At 45.8% G+C, this 20,745-nt stretch overlaps 1 protein-coding gene across 1 annotated transcript in view; it reads right to left on the reverse strand.

The window, feature by feature from the left end:
• Nucleotides 1-912: 912 nt before the first annotated feature.
• LOC111851835 (hydrocephalus-inducing protein-like) overlaps nucleotides 913-20,745 on the reverse strand; it is a 32,905-nt gene continuing 13,072 nt past the window's right edge. Inside the window, exons 8-19 of the mRNA XM_023827099.2 lie at nucleotides 16,020-16,221; nucleotides 14,801-14,984; nucleotides 13,124-13,223; nucleotides 11,417-11,535; nucleotides 10,484-10,707; nucleotides 9,810-9,877; nucleotides 9,321-9,556; nucleotides 7,778-7,878; nucleotides 7,552-7,687; nucleotides 7,292-7,456; nucleotides 6,470-6,622; nucleotides 913-1,155 (exon numbers count right to left, since the gene is read on the reverse strand). Of these exons, the coding sequence (XP_023682867.2) occupies nucleotides 913-1,155; nucleotides 6,470-6,622; nucleotides 7,292-7,456; nucleotides 7,552-7,687; nucleotides 7,778-7,878; nucleotides 9,321-9,556; nucleotides 9,810-9,877; nucleotides 10,484-10,707; nucleotides 11,417-11,535; nucleotides 13,124-13,223; nucleotides 14,801-14,984; nucleotides 16,020-16,221 (1,931 nt within the window). The remainder of the gene's footprint in view (nucleotides 1,156-6,469; nucleotides 6,623-7,291; nucleotides 7,457-7,551; nucleotides 7,688-7,777; nucleotides 7,879-9,320; nucleotides 9,557-9,809; nucleotides 9,878-10,483; nucleotides 10,708-11,416; nucleotides 11,536-13,123; nucleotides 13,224-14,800; nucleotides 14,985-16,019; nucleotides 16,222-20,745) is intronic.

Consider the following 20,745-nt stretch of genomic DNA (forward strand, 5'->3'; position numbering starts at 1 on the left):
GAATCTAGCCGTTTATCGCCCCCAGAGCTCCCGGGGCGGGAAGGTGGGGCAGCACGGTGCCAGAAAGGGGGGAAGCCATCGGTCATCCAGTAGAGTTGCTGGGAGTGACGGCCTCGGTTCGTCAGCTTAAAGCAGTACCTTAACACGCCGGAGCTGGAAGTGGGGGATGGGTCAGTCGTCATGACAACTAACATATGACAACATGGCTTCCCTTCTACATCTCTAACATACAGAGCCGTCATAAAACTGGCTGGATACATGTATGAATGCCCAGTCTTCCATGCATAAGCCATCCACGAAGCTTACCTCCAGGAGCTCAATGTCACACAAACAGGCTGAATCGCCCACTGGAGCTCATAACCAGTGCATTCTCCCCAGTAGCCTTCAGAGCCATGCCTACATGCATGGGTGATTTTATCGGGGGTGCGGGGGGTGCAAATGTATCTCCTTCTGGTTAGATGAAGATGCAATTTGAACATATTAAGTTCAATAAAATGAACTGATACTGAAAAATTATATTTGAAAATGTGACTTGTGTTAATGATATGTGTAATAATAATTTATTTTGAATGTATTTACTATTTTTTTTTTTACAAATTTAGTTTTCTGGATCGATTACCGGTTGGGCTCTCTCACCCCCTGCGAGATAAGCCTGGAGTCCCCTGTGCCTACATGAGCAGATATATACATCTGACGGGGGGGGGGCATTTATATGACATTTTCACTGTATATGCTGTCAGGAATGGGGAATCCCATCGACATGTGTTTGCATACGAGGGATTAACCCGGCATGAGGCTTCTTAAGTCTATAAATCAAGATCAATAAATCACCTACCTCTTTCACCCTTTATTCTATATCAGTAATAATCATTAGAGTCCCCCCCCCCACATATGCGTATGTAAGGAGGCCAGCTACCTAAAATGTGCGCCAAGGTGGAGGCTGGGGGCGAAGGGGCGGTCCGTGACGATGGTGGTGCCCTCGCCCTTGGCAGAGACGGCGACGCTGCGGGCCTGACTGTGCTCGATGGCCAGGTGCAGCTTGTCGTGGAAGGGCACTGTGTCATCCAGGCAAGCCACCAGCATCAGCTGCAGCTCCCCCTCTGGGGCCACCGCCCCCTCGCTGGGCTCCACCCGCCACTGGGACCGGCGCCGCACCTGCCGCCCAGAGGGCATTATCACCTTCATTCTGCTTGCTGCAGAGCAGCTTATATCTCAGCATCCGCCTTCGACCTTCCAGACTTACAACCACCCCGCTGATAAGCAGCCCCGTTTAAAAGACAGCAACCCTTCCTAAGAAGGTCCACTTGCAAGTGTTAAATACCCAAAAACTTCCATTAAGCGACCCTGTGTTTAAAAAGCACACATGCATCCATCTTGCAAACATTTTTCTGGGGCAGGATCACAAGGGGAATAGGGCACAGAGCCAGGGAACATGGCGGACTGGATGGTAGGCCACTACAGAGCTCAGATGGCAGGCCACTACAAAGCTCTGATGGCAGGCCACTACAGAGCTCAGATGGCAGGCCACTACAGAGTTCAGATGGCAGGCCACTACAAAGCTCTGATGGCAGGCTACTACAGAGCTCAGATGGCAGGCCACTACAGAGCTCAGATGGCAGGCCACTACAGAGTTCAGATGGTAGGCCACTACAGAGTTCAGATGGCAGGCCACTACAAAGCTCTGATGGCAGGCCACTACAGAGCTCAGATGGCGGGCCACTACGGAGCTCAAATGGCAGGCCACTACAGAGTTCAGATGGCAGGCCACTACAGAGTTCAGATGGTAGGCCACTACAAAGCTCTGATGGCAGGCTACTACAGAGCTCAGATGGCAGGCCACTACAGAGCTCAGATGGCAGGCCACTACAGAGTTCAGATAGCAGGCCACTACAGAGCTCTGATGGCAGGCCACTACAGAGCTCAGATGGCAGGCTACTACAGAGCTCAGATGGCAGGCCACTACAGAGCTCAGATGGCAGGCCACTACAGAGTTCAAATGGCAGGCCACTACAAAGCTCTGATGGCAGGCCACTACAGAGCTCAGATGGCAGGCCACTACAGAGCTCAGATGGCAGGCTACTACAGAGCTCAGATGGCAGGCCACTACAGAGCTCAGATGGCAGGCCACTACAGAGCTCAGATGGCAGGCCACTACAGAGTTCAAATGGCAGGCCACTACAAAGCTCTGATGGCAGGCCACTACAGAGCTCAGATGGCAGGCCACTACAGAGCTCAGATGGCAGGCCACTACAGAGCTCAGATGGCAGGCCACTACAGAGTTCAGATGGCAGGCCACTACAGAGCTCAGATGGCAGGCCACTACAGAGCTCAGACCCACACTGGTCAATTTATAGATTGGGCCGTTAGCTGAACTGCATGTCTTTGGATTGCAGTTGGACAGCAGACAGACCCATGCAGCACAAGGAGAACGTGCAAACTCCACACTCATAGAGCAAAGGTGGGATCTCACCCCTGAACCTGACGGGGGTGAACACAAGTACCCCCTGAGACACTGTGTTGCCCAAAGCACAGATCCAGGAGTTAATATTTTGCATATATTTAATATCTCCATGGTAACAAAATCACAGCCGAGGTAACTCTAAGAGCAAGGCAGAGACCTCTCCCTGACCAGTCTACCCTGAGCAACCCCCCCCCCCCCCATAAAAAATGCACCTTCACACTTCACACTTTCCTTCCTTTTTTCCAGGATAATTTTACTCTAATGAAGGCTACTTTATTTCCCACCTCGTGTTATTTCCTGGTGTCGAACATCACATCAGTCTGTTTGAATGATCTATAGGAGCAGGGACTTTAACAGACTCACAGTAAGAGCGCCCTTCTTTGCCCTGAGGATCACCTTCAGCTCCAGCTGGATCTGGTGCTGCACTTTTCATCCTGTCCAGCATCACTTTACCACGACAAAAGGCTGAGGCTGTTTTGGAATGACTATATCACGTATAGTTTTCATAAACAAAAGGAATTGATAATGCAAGCATTATTCAGGTGATTAAAAAGTGTAACGATTCACCTTGTTTTTAATGTAGTGGATGATTGAATGGAAATATCTGCCTACAGAAAGATGTTTTTACCTGAGCTATTTACAGCATGGAAGTCCTTGAATTAGCATCTGATATATCTGCCAAGTTTAATGGAGTCAACTCTGGGATTGTCTCCTTTCCTCCAACTCCAACTCAGGTCAGGAAACTTCTCGGCAAAATTGCAAGTCATCAGTAAACAACCACAGGGCACCGTTACTGATCCATGTCGCACCCGGGAATCTGTTTGCTAAGAAACAAAAACACCTTAGAAAACATCTCACCTGAAGGAATCTCTTTAGATCAACTTCCCAAACAGTTTGAACCAGCTATATATTTAGCATATATATATATATATGCTACAGTAAATGGCACTGAATGCAGATACTGGGACACCCCATTCTCAAAATATAAATAATGTTTTCATGTTCTTAAAGCATAAATATATTTTGCATCATGCTGCTTTTCTGCTTCAATTCCAAACATAATGAACCCTTCAATGGTCCTCAGCATCTTCTATCACAATCATTCACTGTATAATGAACTCAGCAAAGTAACTGTTCGTTATTCACGTCATATTGCCTGCAGGACTGTAACATTGCACTGTCCTTTAAGAAACTAGCTCCCTCACTTTATGAATCACTCATTAACATTGTGAATGTGGCATTGTTACCCAGACTTTTAAAACTATAATATTTTAAGTAACATCTGCGATCCTATTTCACAGCTACATACTGTATGTAAAATCCAAGTCATTTTTAAGAGCTTTCTGGGTACTGTTTTGGGATTGTACTATAAACTATATTCTAGATAAAATGGAAGATAGGAATAAAAACCTGTGGATGTGTCTATGTATTGTTCCATCTTAGTACACCCCTTACTTTAACTGCCAATGACAAACTTCATAGTCTTTAAATAAAAGCCAAAATGGGAATGAAATATATTAATTCAAAGAAACTCTGAAGAGGCTTATAGGGGGGATTGTGTCCTGAGGGTGGAGTGCATGCATATTCATTTCAGTTAATCAGATCAGACCTGCATGGTTCTCTAAACCAAATTACTTCCAAAAAGATGGAGCCCTGAAATAGAGCCAAATGTAAATCTCACTTACATGCACTCAGTCTCCTTAATGACTTTAAAGCGTTAATTAGAACTGAAACACATATTCGCAAGTTCAAAACACTCATTTGCGATGTGTATCATATCATTTAATTTTCTTTGGTTATAAGGTAGGTCTGTATGTCTTTACCAGACCTTTAATGGTCCTAATTGAGTTCTAGGGCAGCTGCAATCGATTGACATCTGGTGATGTTTTGAAACTGACCCACCTTATGAATTCCTGGAAACTCTGAGGCAAGAAAGGGATCAAATCTCAGATCGTCCAACACATGAATGAACACACTGCTGTCTTATCACACAATTTATATAATCAGACATCCCACCTCTCCCAGACGTACTGGGAGTCTCCCACAGACTGACACTCACGACTCGTAAATGTGTCATTCTGTTATTTAGTGGTGGTTAAATTTGCCGGCAAGGAGCTTGACACCTTTTAATGCCAGCATCACTCGCCCCCTCCTCCCTGCAGAACTTCCAGCTCCTTGAATTCAACATGCGTAAGCTGGGATGTCTGTATAATGACCATAAACTGAGGATAGCTTTTAGAAACCCAGGATGTTTCTACAATAAAGCAATACTCATTTATAAGATGTTTTCCATTGCCGCCATCACTGTCCATCGGTACCTCCTGAAGTAACATCCTACAGTCTCTCATTAGCATACCATTCCTGCCTTCCTATTTTGCCTATATTGCCTTCCTAGCTTCATAATCTGTTCCTTAGCCATAAATTGGTCCATTAGCCTCCGTTCTGGCTGGTTCAAAGGGGGTCGGTTGGGGTCTAACGCCCATGGATCAAACAGGACCAAAGACATAAAATCTGCCAGCAGTTTGGATCGTCCTGGACTTTCCTGAAGCTAATTATGCTTGATTTGTTGGCTATCCAGCTTAATAATGGTCTGAGTGAGGGATGAGCGCTCCCGCCGGAACGCAAAAAGTAGAAGTAGGAAAAAAGAGAAAAGAAGACATTTGCACCAATTACAATGGCAAAGTGTTCTGTTGAAAAAAAATAATCCTCATTCAGTTACAAAATATCAAGATGCAATTGAACAAACTGCGTTGTCATGCTAAATGTTGCAGAGATCATTTTGTACCACATGGAAGATGTGAGATTTGTATGAATGCACAGACACAACCGTGCATACACATGAAGATGTGAGATTTGTATGAATGCACAGATGCATCCGCGCATACACATGAAGATGTGAGATTTGTATGAATGCACAGATGCATCCGCGCATACACATGAAGATGTGAGATTTGTATGAATGCACAGATGCATCCGCGCATACACATGAAGATGTGAGATTTGTATGAATGCACAGATGCATCCGCGCATACACATGAAGATGTGAGATTTGTATGAATGCACAGATGCATCCGCGCATACACATGAAGATGTGAGATTTGTATGAATGCACAGATGCATCCGCGCATACACATGAAGATGTGAGATTTGTATGAATGCACAGATGCATCCGCGCATACACATGAAGATGTGAGATTTGTATGAATGCACAGATGCATCCGCGCATACACATGAAGATGTGAGATTTGTATGAATGCACAGATGCATCCGCGCATACACATGAAGATGTGAGATTTGTATGAATGCACAGATGCATCCGCGCATACACATGAAGATGTGGCCCAGAAGTATACAGCATTATTACAGCATCCTGTCTAGGGTGCAGAATGTTATAGGGTCCAGAAGGTTATAGGGTCCATACCCCCCATGACCCACTGACCATGGCAAAGGTGGTACGGTTAGCATTGCAAAGGCTAATGGAAAAGCATTATGCCGCTTCTTTCCATACACGCATGAGTTTCGTTATATTACATTTAATAAATTGAGCATTTGGAATAACAAGACTCTCATAAGCAATAATATACAGTTATTGCAAAAGAAAAACCTTCATAACCTTTCATACATAAACGACTTTTCTTATAGTCAATTCAGAGGCCTTGTTTAAAACAATTGTTTCCCCATAATGCTGTGTTTTCAACATTGCAGAAAACCAAAATGCATGACCGAAATGACTGTATCTGACTCCTGTTGACAGGGTGGGGGTTACAGACCCCCCAGACAAAGGCCACTATCTACCCTTTTTCCCACCACAACAACCTGATGTCCACAGAGCAAAAAGTGTCATTAATAACACAATTATAGGAAGCTGAATAAAGCCGAATGTCAGGATAAGAGCAAATGGGCCAAGATAGACCTTCGCTGACCTTCGACTCTCCCCTTCTTTCCATTCTCCGCTTTCCCATCTGTGTGAAGACATGCCTGAAATGTTGGAGGGGTGGCTGTACGTACCATGTGGGCCAAGAAGGGGGCTGGGATGGGAGACTGGTTCAGGAGCCTCACTGTCCTGGGGACGTCGGTCAAGACCGGGATGCTGCCGAAGTCTAGCTCTGTGGGGCTGATGTGAAGCACGGGACCCTCGCCGACCCCGGAGATGATCAGCTCCTGTGGGGCGGGACGGTTTGGGCGGATCTCAAAGCAGCTCTGTTATAATGCCTAAGCTTTCACGCCAAGAGCTTGCATGGGGCAGAACATACAGAAGCATACATTTACACATTTAGCAGGCGCTTTGGCCCAAACAAAGGTACAAGTGAAGCAAAAGGCACAGTGCAAACATTCATGCTGACTTAGAGTCACCTACGCATGTCACCTACGCATGTCACCTACGCATACAATCAGCTGGGCTGAACTTCCAGTGAAGTCCCAGGTACAAGTGTAAGCAGTATTACAGCAGGAGCTACACATCAACTCTCAGAAAAAAGGGTAAAAATGTGTACTTTTGCTTGTCACTGTACCCTTGTAATTGTACCTTTTAATTGTATAGAATCTGTAACTGTATAGAAATAGACTCTGAGGATCTTCCCAAAGGTACAAACAGCATTAATGTACCATAAATGGTACAGAAATGTTCCTCAGAGTCCATTTCTGGACCTTAAAAGGTACAATTACCTACAGGGTACAATTAGCAGACAAGGATAGGTACAAATTTGTACCCTTTTTTCTGAGATTGTACACAACAATTTTAAATAACCTAAATAGACTATTTAAGGGGCAGAAGTGCGACATTCCAAGAATGAAAAGAGGTTATCGGTTGGCTCTGCTGAGTGCTCCTACCAGTGGGGGTTCCTCACTGCCAAACACTGCGATGTGAGCAGCCACCACCAGCCTGCCCACGGTCTTGGCCTGCAGAAGCAGAGGTATCTCTGCTTCACCTCGCGGCTGGATTATCCCACGGGGATGTGGGCAGGAGTACAGAAAAGAGGGCCCCTCCTCGTGCTCCTGCATAGGGGAACACGGACACAGACGGTCAGGGAACACCGAGCATTAGCCAGAGGAACCGTTCCCTGCAGTTTCCCAGAGGTTCTCCTCCTGACCTGCGGCAGCAGACCGTAGCAGGCGGGCAGGTCGGCCTCGTTGGTGAGCTTCACGGACATCGTGAAGGGGTGGTTCAGGAAGCAGCCCTCCAGCTCTAGCGTGGGCTTGACCAGGCGCACCTTGGGCACCACGCATCTGAGCAGAGCAGAAGTCAGGAAGTACAGACAGACAGAGGAGCGTGAAGGAGGCTGGGCAGGTCTACTAGGTCCGCTCGGGGCCCCTTACCTCGCATGGATGTGCAGGGACATCACCTCCTCCCCTACTCCTTGCACATCTACCACCAGGGCCAGGTTGTACATCTGCACACGGTTAGGGCACAGAGTCGCCTGAGAATTCAAAGAGAGAGAAGAGGAGCATGACTGACTGCCTACAAAGATCAAAGATCACACAGATCACTGGAACTGCACAGCCTTTTAATAAAAACACCCAACCTGTCCCACTAAAAATGAAAGAGGAATATGCCTCCTGTCCTGCTTTCATCATGGGCATGGCGTGTCTTTGCTGTGTCTGTCTGGTTCACGATGACTGACAGCTGAGCGCTTGTTGTCTTTGATGTTAGACATGTGTCACTGAGCAGAAAGAAATGCATCACCACATGACAAGGGATTCCCAGGTGCGAGCAGCTCCACTGGGCCTCATGACCATCATGTGACAGAGATGTGCAGGAAACGCGACTGTTATCTATTGATTGGAAGCTGAAATGTGGTGTGGTCATGCTTTAATGAGCGCGAGGTCGGTCAGGCTGACGAGAGGCGAGCTCTCGATCGATGCCGAAGGGGCCCTGACATATGACACTCTGGTGCTTTTGTTAGCGCTTGTGCACATCACAGATTGGTGTCAGGGCACTGACGGTGTGCTAGGAATCGCACGTCTGCCTGTCAGTCATCCGATCGAGCGGCAGGGCCCACGCCCCCCCGCCCCCCCCGTGTGCTCTCATATTTTTTCTGTTAGCATGCCGGACAAACAGAGCAGGGCGGGATGGGAATGGCACCCGAGTGAAAAACTGGGGGGGGGGGAAACCAGTCCGAAAGACACATCATCACGAGTGCCGGGGAGCTCCCAGTAACGGGTCGGGGGGGCTGGAAGAAGCCGGCAGGGTGGGGGGGGGGGGCACAACTGCCCACAATTCACAGTCTTTCTTAAACTGATTCAAAACCTTTCAAATAGAAAATGCGAGAACAGCCACAAGCTTATTGGCTCACAGTGATATGATTATACATTTAATTTAGAATAATAAGCATTATGTAAGTATTATGTAAGGGTTAATGCATGACAAGCCGTGCATTATGCGTTTTTAAATGCATGGCTTGGAGTGCATTAACACGCTTATACCACAGTTACAATACATCTGGCTTACACGTTTGAACACATTTGCAGAAAATGCATTTACCAGTGAACTACTTTCTTCTGCCAATGATTAAACATTTTCTGTTCATTTGTTATTCTGTTCTGTGCCCAGAAGGTTAAATAACGTCAGTCAGAATTGAAGATTACAATCATACATTGATTTATTACTGGCTGCCATTACATGTGCAGTTAAAAATCAAAACCCCTTTTGTCTAATCAGATTTGAGAATCCAGCACTGCTGTAGTATAGAAATTATGAATGTAATAATATGCATGTATGTCATGTCAATGTTAGTTACAACAAACTGGAAAATTCACAAACTCTGATAAATTGTTTATTCTTTCTGTCCCATATTTTAATTTTAGCTTTAATTAAAATGTCCTTGGCTTCAGTAAAACACAGCAGTACCCAAATTAATACCTGGACGTCGACCAGCCCTTGGGCTTGAATGGTGCCGGAACTGGGGCCGAGCCGGAACTCCGCTGGCTGGACCGTCGGGTCGCTGTGGCCGGCCCAGTCGGTGCGGTTTGGGTCAGAGACCTGGTCCATACTGCTGATGCTTGGGGGGCCACTGCCATCACCCAGGATGCGAAGGTTGAAGGTCATGGGTATCAGAGAGGTGTTGTTAAGCTGGAAGGTCAGGGTACAGGGGAAACCTGAGAAGAACCAAAAACAGAGAAAGCATGTAGTAGTAGTAATAATAATAATAATAATAATAATAATAATAATAATAATAATAATAATAATCCATCCCCTTATGCAGAATAGGGTGACAGAGGGGCCGTTACTTGTTTCCTAACCGCTCTGTTACAGTTGGCAGGCATAATTAATCAAACATGATACAGGAAAATCAAACCGCCTGCCAGAACCACAATAACAGAGAGCATGCTGGGCAGTCCAGGCACCCACCGAAGGACACGTCGCCAAAGTTGAGCTCGGGAACGCTGAACTGAAAGGTGGGTCCCATCACACGACCCCTGCAAGAGGCAGAGGAGCGACCAGTTATCATATTTGATCTGAACAAGGCAGAGCCAGTGGAGGTCAAACGCGGCTGTCTGGTGTGGAAAAAGAAAAGTGAGTAAACACAGTAGTTAATCCTCTATATACAGTACCAGTCAAAAGTCAGGACACAAATACTTTTAATACATTTCTATCTATTTTAGCCATGTCACTCACCTTACCGTAAAAGGCCTTGTGGCAATGAAATAATACATATCAAATATTGCAAAGACCCAAAGAAGTGTGTAACATTTCAGAATTTTCTCAGATTTTAGACTCTTCAAAATAGTCCCTCTTTAGTTCGATGACAGCATTGCAGACTCTTGGCATTCTTTCAATCAGCTTCCAGATGTAGCCACCTGGAATGCTTCTCCAACAGTCCTGAAGGAATTTCCACAAGTTTTTAATATGTGTCTAGATTTTTGACTGGTATTGTATAATATGGGTATTTTGGCTGCAATAATAATAAGTGTCAGAATGTAAAGTCATCATAACTTGAAACCAGCCTTTGTAATTAAACATAAACCCCATCAATCCAGCCAGAATGCAAGTCCTGAGTATGGAAATGAGCTTAATGAATGGACCTGAATGTGAGGCTGATTGGTTGGGGGTTCCCCTCCACAGCAAAGAGGATCTCCTCGCTGAACATCCCGAGGATGCCCGAGGAGAAGGAGACCACCATGGCGTGGCAGGAGCCTGGGGGGACCGTGTCCTCACTGGGGCTGAAGGAGAAGCAGCGGCCTTGGGCAGAGCTGGGCGGCACCAGGTGGAATGGGGCGTCAATATAGCCTTTGTTGGACAAGAGCACCTGCAGAAGAACAGGGTCCCAAGAGGAGGGAAGACAAAGAGCCGTGGGTGAGAGACAGGTGAGCTGGCGGCCTGACGCGTTTGTCCATTACAGGCGGGAACTTCTCTGGAGCAGCTCAGGATAGGCACCATGTGAAGATCTGCTACAGTAGGGCCCCTCCTAGACCTTCCACAGCAGCCCTCAGCTCAGAGCCACAGTCAATGTCTTTGACTGATACTCATCTTCCCACCCAAGTTATACTAATCGGAAAATTGTGCACTTTTTGCAGGAAGCGAACATGTACATGACCTTATGCTATATTTGTGTGTGACGGGTTAAAGAGCAGTAATATACATTATTAATGCAGTGGACTCTAAGCGGTTCTGTCTTATAGAACACACATGATAGGTGTAACAGATTCCCAGAACTAGCTGACCTGTTTTATAGGTCTAATTTACATTTCAATCTCCACTCAATTGTTATATAGATCTGTTCATTCAACTACGATAAACATTCACCTTAATCCTTTCATCATCCAATCCCTCTATAGATTTTTTTGGATGCAATCATACAGTAAGGCCATCAAATACGCACAGAGAATATGTGCGTCATGTGCTGTGTAACAGGAAGCACTGATCACCTGCACCTTTGGTGTGTGTGAGACATTCTAGAAGCAGACTCTGCTACAGGCACGGGACACCAGTGTGATATAGGCAGTCTGATCTCTCACCTCATAGCTGTGCTTTGAGTGGATGAAGATGTTTCCCACGTCCAGCAGGTCGAAGCTGAACTCTAAACTGGGCCCGATGCCCTCCCCTCTAATCCGCAGAGGTAAGCGACTTTCTCGACCTGCATGTGATCAGGTGAAGGGAAACAGCTATATAACCTGCTTACAGAAACAGCCGCTTACGAACAAGCACTCAGATCCAAGCCAAGGATACCGATCTGAAGACCAAGAGAAGATGACACATTCAGTGAATGAATTTATGTCTATGAATTCAGACACAGGGGCTCCCTATAACCACCCTCCCACCCCCGGAAAACACTCGCATTTCACAGTCTACTCTGTTCTGCAGGCAGTACGGAGACCAGTGAGACAGCAGTAATGGAATGAGAGAGGTGCAGCAGTGATCGTTTACTCTCTGCAGGAGACTGAGCAGAAACTTCAGAAGCTCCATCCAGAACCTTCTTCTGCCCCTTCTTCAGAAATGTGCTGGGTGGCAGATGAACTGCTTTACCGCAGACTACAGTGTTTCAGGGTTTGATTTCGCTGGTGTTAAAAGGGTTAGACATCATCACTTGTAATTAAAGGTTCAGAAGACAAAAATGAGTAGCTTTGTCCTGGTAATGAAGAATGGGTGACGCATAAATCCACCAGGCTGTTTCCTGCCCCCTTTATATAGGTCCATATTTTCTACACTACAGCCAGAAACTTGAGATGTATATTACACCTAAAGTCCAACAGACCTTGTCAGAGAAAAGAGATGCAGACCATCACTCAACTGCGACAAACAAGAAGAAACTCCTGTGGAGGCTTGATGTTACAGCAACGACGGCCTGCTCTTCTGGGCTGGACCAGCAGTGTGACTCAGCTTCAAAGCCTCTCTGATAACCATAACTTATTAACATATGAAGGCAGGCCAGAGAAAAGGAACGATCTGCTCTTGGCTGGATTAATACATTTATTTCATCACAATAACACAACAAAGTTTGTACTTCAATAATAACGTGACCAGCTTCACGACGTTTAAGAGGAATTTGACATCTGGACATGGAATCTGTGATTACCCCATAATTACCAAAGGGCATCATCAGCCATCTACCCTGGTATTGATCTCCATAAACCTGTTATAGAATTGCCTGCACAGGGGGCTGTCTTGTTTTTTTTCAGTCATCAATATGACCTTTGCTGGGGCTCAAAACCCAGTGTTCATGCCAGTGCAGACACTGACCCCCACGGGCATTTCCAAGGCAGTGCCGTACCCAACGGTATATAAATACAGATGAATGAATGAAAATCAGAGCTTCAGATATTAATTGTGGCCAAATGTAAATCCATCCACCCTTAAAAGTTAATTTATTTTATTTGTGCTGTTAAATAGCAGAACAATTTTATCACTTTTGTTTTTGTTTTAAGTTTCCAGTTTTAAGTTTCTAATCCCACCCCTAATTGCGGTCAAAATACTGTTCGGAACAAAAGCTTACCTTAATATGTTTGAATAAACAATATTTTTATTTTATTCCAAAAAAAAACTGGATGAGTTTTGAAGGATGTGAATTACACTGGAGCTCCAATTCCAATTCGAGTTTCCGATTCCAGTGTCTTACAGACCTGTTTTTGTATGTGAGGATGTCACTGTCTCACACCCCACTCACATCTGCATGCTGTCATGATCGCATCAAGCTCGTACGCTGCGGGAACGGCCAGCTTCCTCACCTGTAACATCGCAGTATACAGTCTGCTGATAAATTTTGACCTCCTGTGGCTTAAAAGTTACGGTGAACTCGGCCGTCGAGTTGGGCCAGATGTCGCCCTCCTAGGGAAAAGAGATCAGACTGAAAGTCACACGCTATCAAACTGCTCGACGTTTGGCTGGTTCTATGGTCACAGCACCGAAGCAAAGCAAGAGAGGCTGGGCTGTGGAAGCTGCAGTGCCTTTCATTTCGGAGGATGGTGGATATGCAGGTGCAACATCATAACGGCAAAACCCAAAGTGGCCCGACTCTGCCCACTGTGCCATCACTCCGTCATACCCACCTGCACGGCACAGCCTAATGTGTCTCTGCCCGCTGTGCCATCACTCTGTCATACCCACCTGCATGGCACAGCCTAATGTGTCTCTGCCCGCTGTGCCATCACTGCATCATACCCACCTGCACGGCACAGCCTAATGTGTCTCTGCCCGCTGTGCCATCACTGCATCATACCCACCTGCACGGCACAGCCTAATGTGTCTCTGCCCGCTGTGCCATCACTCTGTCATACCCACCTGCACGGCCTAATGTGTCTCTGCCCGCTGTGCCATCACTGCATCATACCCACCTGCACGGCACGGCCTAATGTGTCTCTGCCCGCTGTGCCATCACTCCGTCATACCCACCTGCATGGCACAGCCTAATGTGTCTCTGCCCGCTGTACCATCACTCCGTCATACCCACCTGCACGGCCTAATGTGTCTCTGCCCGCTGTGCCATCACTCCGTCATACCCACCTGCACGGCACAGCCTAATGTGTCTAAACAAAATGTGCAAAAAAGGCAGGCTCCCAGTGGAGTGCAGTGTTTTTCACAGCTACCTGGGACTGCCCTGTAATACACACTGTCACAGCTATGACAGTTAAAGTTTGATTGGCTCTCCATAGGGCATCACAAGCTGCCAGTAAGAAATGGGGGACACTGTGGGGACACAATTGCTCTTCTCCCCATGTCCCACACATAGACATAAAGCTGTTTGCTAGAACATCATTCACATGTGCATTGCACATCTGTCACGCACACTGTGCCATCAGACAGAGGGCAATAAATCTTCCCAGGTAATATCACACATGGCCAAATATTCCAATCCATAGTCCAATTTCATCACATCAGTACACGCAAAACATATTGGCATTAAAAAATGAAAAATAAGTCTTATGAAAATGGAATGAGGGAATGAACATTTGGAAAAAGTGAGGCTAACTGTATGTGAGGGACCGGGGGCGGGGGGGGGGGGGGTGGGTGTTGGTATATAATCAAAAGGAGTGGCACAGCACACACATTCTGGTCCAACTGAATAAATATAAATCTGTCATTGTCACTGGCTTGACAGCTGCTGTATAAATAAGTCAGTGACACAAGGGAACAAAAAGTCTGAGGAATATCGCATCAAACACTCTAACGCTGCCCAGTAACACTCCGCTGTAAGAGTCCGTGACAAGAGTGTAACCGATACAAGCAGATCTGGCACCTTTGTAAATATCTGAATGACTCCTTCAACAGTCATCTAGCAGAATCTCTGCTACACTAAATATCGTACGTATCATACATGTTGGGCTCCAGGACTCTCTGCTACAGAGCTGTTCTCAGAGCTCCCCCCATAACTCTGAGCCCTCGGGAAAACGAGCACTATTACGCACCGTGGGGCTGATGATGATGTGGTCACCGGAGAAGACCAGGCGCTCCTCGCGCAGCTGCCTCTGCTGCTTAAAGAAGGTGCTTGAGAGCCGCGAGAGATGATCGTGGAACGCGGGGTCGTCGGTGCACTCGGTCAGAAAGTGCTCCATCTTCTTCTCTTCTTGCCTCAGCAGGTCCGAACAGGGCCTGGCAAAGGATGGTGCCAGAGAAAGAGAGAGAAACAACAGCCCTCACAGATCAGTGACTGCATTTACTGCGGTTGACATACTGTGTTCATGCTAGTATATTAGGTTTGATTACCTTAACCTGAGCATTTACATTTCTACCTTTATTTTTATATAGCAGAAGCCTTTGTCCAAAGCAACTTAGCACATAACAAATAGCACATTACAAAGAGACGAGCTGTCAAGTGCAGTTACCCTAAGATTCCAGTGAATCCCAGGTGCATCACCCTCCAAACAATGCAAGAATATAACAAGACTACTATTCAATGAACAGAAAGCTGGGTAAATAATAATAATAATTGATACTTTATTGATCCCCATTGGGAAAATACTCTTTTATGCCTCCCCCAACTAGCTCTTGGGAGAGTAAGCTGGCTGTGAAGGGCAACCACCTGTTGTGGCACCCAGTGAGCAGGGGGTTAAGGGTCTTGCTCAAGAACCTGCAGACGTGCCAAGGCTGGGTTTGAACTGGTGACTTTCTGATTACAGGCACACAAGATTAGCCAACTGAGCCACATGCTGCCCTGCGATAATAAATGCAGGGGGAATTACACTGGCTGCAAGAAAGTGCCCTGGTCACCTACGGCAGTTTTTCCAATCTGGTCTTTGGAGACCCTTAAATCGTCCGCATTTTTGCTCCCTCCTAGTTCCCAGCCAGACAGTCCATGTTTTTGCTACCAGCAGCTGAGAGGGAGCAAAAACGTGGACCATCTGTAGATCCCCGAGGATCAAGTTGGCAAACACTGACCTACAGCAAACTGAATTAACTGGCGATACATATTTGGACAGTTATTATCATTTTAATGCGGTGATCAGATCTGGCTTCATTTACTGTTTTTGCAGGATCACATACTACAGGATCCTAACAGCCAAGCCTTGGTGTAAGGCATGGGGGAGGAGCATAGATGTTTGGTTAGCGCTCAGGTGCCTTTCTCCATATACTGAGCTAGTGATACTTACTACATTCACTAACAGGAAAGGTTTGCTGCATCCTCACCTCAGCTTCAGCTGCTCCTCCTCCTCTTCAGTCCCAAAGCACTTCCACTGGTAGTGGACGATGACGTCGCTCCTGTTAGCCAGGGTGACACAGCGCTGGCTAGCCATGGAGATGTAGGTCCTCTTCATGAGGACAGAGTTCCTATCCAACCGTACGTTCACGTCTGCGGCGGCTCCATATATGTTAATGTAGAGGTCCTCCCCTGAAACACCACCCACGACAAAAAATATGGGTAAATCAACAGGGGAAGAATGAACCTGAGATGAGTTCAGATATGTTTGATAGACGTGAGGACATGACAGAATACGCTACCCCACCTGAAGGTGTTTAGATTCAACTATGTGTGACAGAGCAAAACATGGGGTCTATAAAATGACACTAGAGGTTTGGTTCATTGCCACCAGCTTCCACCCAGATGGCACTGTTGAGTTAAATAACCTAGCTACTGCCCCTACTGAGTTACCAATCAAAGCAAACAACTCCCCGGGGTGCCACGTGTCACATGACTCCTGTAGCAACCCCAGATGTCAAAACAGACACATGCAAAACAAATAAGGCAGCCACTGCAATATGGAAATAAGCTAAAGAAAGCATTGTGTGTGTTTGGTTGTTTCATCCAAAGCAGATTATTGTGGCTCAACATTTGAAATCGCTTAAATAAAACCTTATCGGTGTACAAGAAATAAAAGTAAAAATAAATTGCAAGCTTTTTTACAGGCATATATTTCAAAAGATCGGAACAAAAAGAATCACAGAAGTTAATTCTTACCATTTCATTCAAGTTATATACACCATAACCTTGTAAATGAAGGAAGGTAAAACTAGTTATTAAATGCACTAATTACCACAAAGCATATATTTAACAAATAAAAACCATGTCTTGTATTTACATTTCCGGGAGGGGGGGACGGTGCTCTTAAAGAGGGCAATCATATTACCCAAGGAGTGTCGCACTTGGGTAAACACCTAATGTGTTTCTGTTGGCTCTGCATTATACCCAGTTTGCACACTCCCCAGCTCCCAGCATAACCCTACAAAAAATCCGCTATTACTGTAACTCGATTTGCCACATCAGAGTTACATATACAAATAATGAGGCAATGGGGTAAAATATCCCACACTGGCTCAAACCAAATGTGAACTTCTGCTGGAATCCATCTTCTTAATATTTCTTCTGGCACCCCTAACGTTCACAGCATAGCAAACCCAGCTAGATTTAGGAGGAATTTTCTATCACGCCACCAGACGCTGCTAGTGACTGGTGCCAGCAGAATCCTTGGAAAGTATTCTGAAGAACATGGAAGGAGGAGGAACAAAGGCAGCTGATGATATGAATCATAAACTGCAGGGCCTGACGCATCCTGGGCACCATGCATTCGGAGCGTGTGAGAAAACCAGCAACTCGGAGCAGACTTATGCGTATACAGGGAGAACATCTTAAAGCCGACTCAAGATGGAGCACGAGAGAGACAAAGGATGAAGAAGAAGGCAGGTAGACAGTGAGCATGAGAGTACAGTGCCTTGGGCAAAACCCGGAGGAACTGTCCAAGCAAGCTCATCTGCATACGATTACCGAACAACGGGCTCCACTTTGAAGCGTTTTTGATAAAATACGGGTGTACCTGTGCTGAGATAACATAACAGAGAAAATGAGGATTAGTACAACCAAAATGGCTTAAACACTAATCCCCTCTATTCTCTTGGGTATGTTATCTACAACATGAATATGATTACTATACATAATCCAGTTAAGGTCCAACTCTAATGCATGTATCTGGCTATAAATGTAGCATATATGTGAAATGCAAAGTGTAACATTCTCCCAATACATATTTAATGCTAAAAATCCCCACCAACCTAAGTCTGTTACATACTTCTTAGGCACTGTACAGTAATAATATGCATGTCATCTTCCCAGCAATTAGCATTCATTAACATGCTTTACACACTCTTTGTCGCTATAAATCCACCCCCACGTTCTGCTTAATTACCAGGGCAAAAGGGTGCGAGGACGCGGGCCGTAATGAATATTACACAAGAGTGAAATAGCGCTTTGTGTCAAGGGTACAAAGCCTGTATCTAAAAAAAGCATATATTTTTTAAGAGATATTTTAGGAGTGATGGGGAATTACAGAGCAACAATCCCCAACAGTGAGGGCTGTCCCTTGTGCGTGTGGCCCTGTGTGTGTGTGCATGCGCTGTGTCTGTGAGTGACTCTGCAATGCAGGTAGCCCTGATTTAACCCCAAGGCTCAGCAGACAAGACGGGTAGCCAATCGAAATCAGCGGCAGCACGCAGGGGTTACCCTGCACATGCAAATGTAAGGATGTACTTTTTCATAATGGATTTGACTGGCCTCTGCGATTACCGCACACTGAATCCCTGTTTGCAAGCCATGGGTTTGCCTTTCTCCCTCACATTTTCCCTTTTCACTGATGTAATGCGGGTTTTCTGAACTGACGCACCACATTCCCTCCACAAAGAAAAGTTTTACTTACAGGTAATCAACACTTTTGAAGGAGCTGAATGTCTCTCCAGCAAATCCCTGGAAAATTACTAATTAAGCTGCAGAATCTTATTTCCTACGCATAAATTACACATTCGCTGTATTTCCCCATATCACCTGACCAGGTGTCACGTGCCTGCTGAGGGAAGCCTTGTCTGCGCGAGCCGCATTTGTTTATAGAATCACGATGTGAACTAAAAAATACGTTAGTGGGAAAACTGCGAAGTGGGAAGACAAAAAGGTGAGTTCACAGCCTCAGATGTGGAATGTGAAATGCGGGGTGTGTATTTACGTTTGACCACTGGGTTAAAAGTGTCATTTAAGTGTGAGACCTACCCAACTGCTCTGGAGTTACAATTTATGTCACAGATCTATGATTAAAGAGAATGTTCACATCTCAGTAGAAGATCACATGCAATGGTTTATACAATAAGAGGGAAAAATTTGTGGAGGTAACAAAATATTACACAAAATGTAAATACCTGAACGCCAACTACCTTCACCACATCCTCCTGAGATCCAGCCACTCATTTTTGTCCTCTGCAGAGGACGAGGGTGTAGATTTCGGCATGGATGGTAGGGACGTGTCCCCACCAATACTGTCAGAGTATCATGTGTGTTTATGGGGGAGGGGGGTTTGGGGCTGATTTGGTCCCTACCAATGTCCTCTACCAAAGCTACACCCTCGGTAGAGGACATTGTGTCTTTCCTCCTCTCTCTCATATACTACATACCACCTTGCAAGTCCTGTTAATGAGCACAGTCAGGCTTTAAGATGATATCACATGTCTGAGGTGCCCTTTCTACCATCACAACACTTAATTTATGTAAAAAAAACTATATAAAAAAACTTGTTGACCCTGGATCCCAGGAGGATCCTAGGGGTAGTCGCTGAATTAAAAAGCACATTTACAGTAGCTAAAGCCTCCTCTTCAGTTAAAGCAGGATGATAAAATGTAGACAAAGCCACCTTTTAAAGGGCCGCATGTTTATTCCTTGAGAGCTGCCTCTCTGATGGGACCCGGGATCCGGTACAGAGTCCTTATAAACGGCCGCCTCCGCACACACACACACACACACACACACACGTCCGCAAGAACACCCCAATAGCATAAGCACGCAGGCACTGCCCTGAACACGGCGTGGATACTGAGGGTGCTGGCCCCCACCAGCCCACGGTGTGCCGGTGGGGGCAGTAATGTCACCACCCCACCCCTCCCAGGCACCTGCTTAATTAGTCCTGCTAATCCACACAGGGCCATAAGTGCCACTTCAGCGAGACACCTCAGTCGCAAGCCTAGAATTAACTGTGTGCTGGAACAGCTTCGAGTTTCATTTTTACGTCCCTCTTAGTTTCTCATCTGCATATAAGCAGAAGAGGAAAAGGAATTAGACCTACTGATCAAAATATATTTTTAAAAGAGCTAGTCAGTGTTACACATACCATTACATATCCCATCAGTACTCATTTATTCTTTATTGTCTCTATATTGGCTTTTTATTAGAGAGAAATGTTGGAGTAAAGAAACATTAAAATGTTTTATTTCTCTTGCTATTTAATTTTTTTTCTCAAAGGTAATAACAGGCCACTGACTTTGCATCTAAATTGCAATCACAGACAGCGCATCTCTTGGATACTGACTGTGTTGGATGCCATCAAGCTGCGAGTGGCCATGCTCTATATGACCTTCAGATGGCGCAGTTTCTCCACTTGGATGCTTTTCTATGGCCGGGACTGTAACCGCTTATGAATCACCAGGAGGAAAGGTCAGCCTGTCTGGAGGGGGCTGTGTTTTTATTTTTTTGGCAAGCTTAACGCAATCAAATTCTCTCGGTGTTTCTGTGACATTGCAACAAATTTTAATGCTACTGCTGCTAACATTTAGAGACTGTCATTTATATTGCAGGACGTTCATTCATTGGGTTATTCATATACTAGCTCCTGGACACAAATTCGCAGTTTCACCCAGACTATAGAACAGGGTTTCCAAATTATTTTGCACCGAGGGCCAAATTCCATCAGCAACACAAAGCCCAGGTGCACTGTGTCTGGGGAAAGCACGGCGACCGGGAAGGGGCACCCTCAATGATAAAATATGGCGAATTGGGGGAGGTTCGGGGGGGGGGGGGAAATCACGTGGTCCAGAATCATTTGTGTTCCAGTTTTCCAGGTCCAGTTTTCCAGGGCTATAGAAAAATACAGATGGAGTGTGATGTTAT

The sequence above is a fragment of the Paramormyrops kingsleyae genome, chromosome 13 (assembly GCF_048594095.1).
Source record: "Paramormyrops kingsleyae isolate MSU_618 chromosome 13, PKINGS_0.4, whole genome shotgun sequence".
NCBI classification, from domain to species: Eukaryota; Metazoa; Chordata; class Actinopteri; order Osteoglossiformes; family Mormyridae; genus Paramormyrops; species Paramormyrops kingsleyae.